Genomic DNA, 4782 nt, shown 5'->3' on the forward strand with positions numbered 1-4782 from the left:
CATTGTATTTAGTAGTCACGGGTTTGAACCCCGGTCACTCAAGGCACGTGTATTTATGCACTCGCGTGCCTGACCACTCGGCTACGGCTACACCTCATTTTGCAGCGGTTGGAGACTAGGCACCTGCGAGGTGATCTGATTGAGGTGTATAAGGCCTTGAATGGGTTGAGCACGCTGAATTCTGATGGGATTCTTCCGCTTGCTCAGATTACGAACCTGAGGGGGCATAAGTTCAAATTGAGGAAAGACAGTTGTAGAATAGATGTGTGGAAATTTGCCTTTAATCAGCGGGTGGTTAATTGCTGGAACAAACTTCCATCAGTTGTTGTGGAAGTTGATAGCTTAAATAAATTCAAAAAGGAACTGGACAAACTTTCAGAGGGAATAGTTGTGTGATATTTTTTTGGCTGATGATATACATAAGCTCATATGCTTTCTTTCTTGCATCACATGCCTCTATTACTATTACTATTATTCGGTATATTTATCCAATTGTTATGCACGCCATCTGCCGACAATTATTTGAACTGGTTTGATGCATTGATACAGCAGTAGACTACGTATTGGTGAAGGGAAAAAGAAATTTGAACGCATATAGATGATGGCGTCTGTAGCTTTTGAAGTGGTCATCCTTATACATTTGTGGTTATCTTTCCATCGAGGTATAGCTTAGGTTTCTTAAGGTTTACTTTAGGGTATTTATGACTTGACTGATTCCAGTTATGTCTTATGTTTGAAATTCTAGTGCTCTAACGTTCGGTCTGTCTGTTTTTTTCTGGAGGCGGTTGGCTAGAGTTTCTCGATGGTGAAGCATAATCGCCTTCAGGATCTATATTGAGTGGCACTTTATTAGATACGCCTACCCTTTTCATGAAATTAGGTGCGTCAACCTTGCATGTTTGTGCCATGCGATATAAAGCAGGTGGACAGATAAGAAGAAACGCTGAATTTGTGCAATTTAGTGCGAGAATGGAGAAGACGAAAGATTTGTGACTTTGAGTGGGTTCTTCCAGCACCACGTCTCAATGCCACAATTGTGATCAATTTATGAGAGTGAATTCAGCCTACAGCCGTGCGCTCCCATTACCAGATTCAATGCAACTGAGTATCTATGGGTTGAGGTAGAATGAGCTCTTAGGAGTAGAAATCCACAATCAACCAGTGTTTGCAACTACCGTGGGAAGCAATAAAGACGTGGAGCAACGTCCCTGTGGCACACTTTCGACACGTCGTTGAGTTGATGTCACAAATTGAGGCTATCTGAGGGTACTCACTCAGTGTATTACTGTAATTCTATTAATGGTTAATTACATTTTACTCATGACAAGTAAAGAGGTATCAATAAAAGTAACATATGAAAGGCATGAATTTAACAACAGGCAGATGGAATAGAATGGAGACTAAGTTTCCTTCAAAAGATTATCTTTAAACTAACTAGAAGTGATAGTAGGGTGTCACATTGACATGCCATTCGCCAGATACCCTCAGAGTACATCGATATCTGAAACGGAGAACGAGAGAATAGACAGTTCACAGAGCTACGGTACAACCAACAACCACCAGAAAAATATTTCATGCAATGGATCATCATGGTCGGGAAGCTGCTGTTAAACCTGTCCTTAGTGCCGAGAACGGAGAATTGGACATTACAGCAGTGGCAGAACGTGATGTGCAGTGATAAATCACTACACAATCCAGGCATCGTATGGACGAATGTGGATGCTGCATATGCTCAAAGATAGTTTCTGTCGAAGCTATCTTTGAGCATATGCGCCAACAACGAAGTTTGTTAGTGATATTGGCTACTTTATGTGGTCTAGGCTTGGTCTGCTAGTTATTATCTTAGAAACAACGAATTCAGCAGTCTATTGTGACGTTCTGAACAAATTCACCTTGCATACATTATGGAAATTTTTTGGAGAAAGGTCGTATTTGTATAAGAATGACAACGCTCATTGGCTGAAGTCTTGTTCTGAATCCAGCTGAACACCTTTGGATGTTTTACAATTGAGAACCAGAACAAGGCATCCTAGTTTTAAATTCCTAGTTAAATTGGGGTGTTAGTCCAGCAAATCAGGCAAATCGACTAGGGAACACATTCAATTTGCAGACAAAAACTGTCATATTAGGGGGTGGCCCTAATATGACAGTTTTTTCCCAAAAAGAAAATTTTCGGGAGAAAGAACTCATTCTTCACACATAACTAATTTAAGCACACTAAAAGTAAGGATGTGAAAGTAAATGCATCCGCTGACAATTTTTCTTTCTTATTTTAAGAGTTTTATGTAAGTTCTGAAGTTCAGAAAGTATTAAAGTGTGATTTAATATTCGCTTCTCTTTTTCTTTTTCAGATCCGAGAACGATCTCGGTCTGCACTTATAGAGCACTTGTATCATCTTACCTATGGCTGAAGAGTACCGCATACGTCTGGTCACTCTCGGAGGTGGAGGGGTAGGAAAAAGTGCTATAGTAAAACGTTTCCTTTTCAACACTTTTACAGAAAGACATCGACCCACTGTGGAGGATCTGTATTGCCGCGAATTCGACCTGGAGTCTATGACCTTGAAGGTAGATATTTTAGATACTGCTGGAGATTTGCAGTTTCCCGCTATGCGTCGACTCTCCATAGCAACCGCTCATGCGTTCCTTTTGGTGTACAGTGTGGACAGCAAAGAATCCTTCGAAACCGTAAAGCTGTGTTTCCAAGAAGTTCGGGAACACAAGTCAGATTTCCAGGACATTCCAATGATGATGGTGGGGAATAAATGTGATACACCAGCGGAGAAGAGGCAAGTCACTAAGGAGGATGTTGCCGAATGGCTATTCTGTGATCTACCTCGATTACGGGCCAAGTTCATCGAATGCTCTGCCAAGGATAACATCAATATTAAAGATTTGTTTAAGGGATTTCTGCAGTTGGCCAAAATTCCATTGCCTGAGGAAACTTCGGGACTTCGACGACGTTCTAGTGCTCACGTGCCAGTCGGAAAGACCGTTTCTCTTCAAAATCCACCACGGGAACAGCCACCAGAACCAGAGGGTGCATCGTCACACAGACCAAAACCTCGTAGTCGCAGCCTGATTCGGAGGATCAGCAAAAAAGCATCGAAAATGAGAGAGAGTCGACAAGTGACCACAACCATGGACTGTACCATTTCTTAAGCGTGTCTGAAAAGAGCTTAAAATCAGGGCATGCGCACCTCTTATTGTAAACTTGCCCTGTTAAAATCTAGTTTCTTATCGAATACACAGTAGATTTATGTGTTACGGTGTTGAGAATAGTGTATGAAATTCGATGTAATTGTAATATTAAGCACGTATACTTGTTTGATTTTCTGAAAAGATTTGTAGTCGTGATCTGTGTTGTCTTCGATACAATAGTCCGTGTCCCTTGTGGTTAAGTGGTAAGTTCCTTACAATGATTCGTGCCCAACTTTTCAAGGAATCGAATTTTTATCTTTACAGACCAAGGAATATTTCTGGAAACTGTTTAATTTAATGTTTAGAATGGTTTCTTTTATATTGTTTTGTATGATATTTTTTTTAAATTAAAACTTTTATCCGAATAATGACAAAAAGAAGTGTGTATATAGGAAGCGTTCTCTGTTCTTGGTTGTTCAACTAAAATGTGATAAAAGAAATACGTACGGAATGATATTCCGCTTCGTTTCCATCCACAAGGTGCTACATTACAACGACTTTGTACGGATCCCCTGAAAATAAATTTTTAACTCTTTCGATTAGACGGTTGGAAACATTCTACAGTGCATTAAAGATGATCTTGAAGGATTTTAAACAGCAAATGGAAACAGAGATCTGTCACTTTTTTAAGCGTTCCTAATTCACACTTACTTAAAATACGAGTTTATTTTGTACTTCCAGGACTGCCGCATTTTCAGTTATTTGGCCTACCAATAAAGTCACAACTATAAATGTATATTTGTATATGCTTGTGTAATTGATGAAGATAATAAACTGTCATCATAAGACTGTTTTATGTATATTTTTCATGTGAACCATGCGCCCGTCTATATTTGAGTTGCTTGCACCATGGAATGACAATCTGTTTTTGGCTTTGCAATCAGAATACACTGTCGTACCATTAACATTTGAACTCCCCTCCGTTGATAGTTGGTCATGTCCTACCCAAACAACACGTGCCAGACACAACTGTAAACATTCTCGTAGGCCATCGAGGAGACAGCAGTACGACTGCAAATACAAGGTTGCCACATAAGCAATCGGTGAACTCAGTTTTCCTGTAAATAAAGTTATTTGTCGACCTGCAGGTGTCCGGATATTAATGACAGGGCAGTATACATTAGTATTAATATAATACGAATGACAAACATTACATTAAAGGGATAATAAGACTAATTGCAGACTTTCCTGAAATTAGATGCTCTGCAGACTTTTCTGCAATTAGTCTTATTTAGTCGTACTATTAACACAGCAGAGAGGTCTCTACGGCAAGGAGAATGCTCTGTTTGTACTTTTTCTCTTTCACTAATTTGCATCTCGCCATCTATTTTGTTGAGCGTGTCAAGCATGTGGTTTGGAAGGAATCTATCTACCAGAGCAAGCTTGTTAATATGACTGAAGGGCATCGGAATGGGGATGATTCAAAGAATTGATGAGGTTCAACAACAGCTCTTTCAGATTTGAAGAGGCAATTGGTCAGCAGGTAATGAGCATTCCATCCGAAATTTTTAAGGCAGCTGTGCAGGACCCGTTTGACTGCATATTAGAAATTCAGGTTGGACACATGAAGATTTATCACTT

At 39.8% G+C, this 4782-nt stretch overlaps 1 protein-coding gene across 1 annotated transcript; it reads left to right on the top strand.

Annotated features, from left to right (window-relative positions):
- Nucleotides 1-2355: 2355 nt before the first annotated feature.
- On the top strand, nucleotides 2356-3875 carry LOC150082372 (GTP-binding protein Di-Ras2-like). Its single transcript, XM_090380527.1, has one exon. It carries the CDS (start codon nucleotides 2404-2406, stop codon nucleotides 3160-3162), a length of 759 nt encoding a protein of 252 aa, XP_090236653.1. The 5' UTR covers nucleotides 2356-2403; the 3' UTR covers nucleotides 3163-3875.
- Nucleotides 3876-4782: the final 907 nt, after the last annotated feature.

Source organism: Mastigoproctus giganteus, chromosome 8 (assembly GCF_048544385.1).
Source record: "Mastigoproctus giganteus isolate SK-2022 chromosome 8, ASM4854438v1, whole genome shotgun sequence".
Taxonomy (NCBI): Eukaryota; Metazoa; Arthropoda; class Arachnida; order Uropygi; family Thelyphonidae; genus Mastigoproctus; species Mastigoproctus giganteus.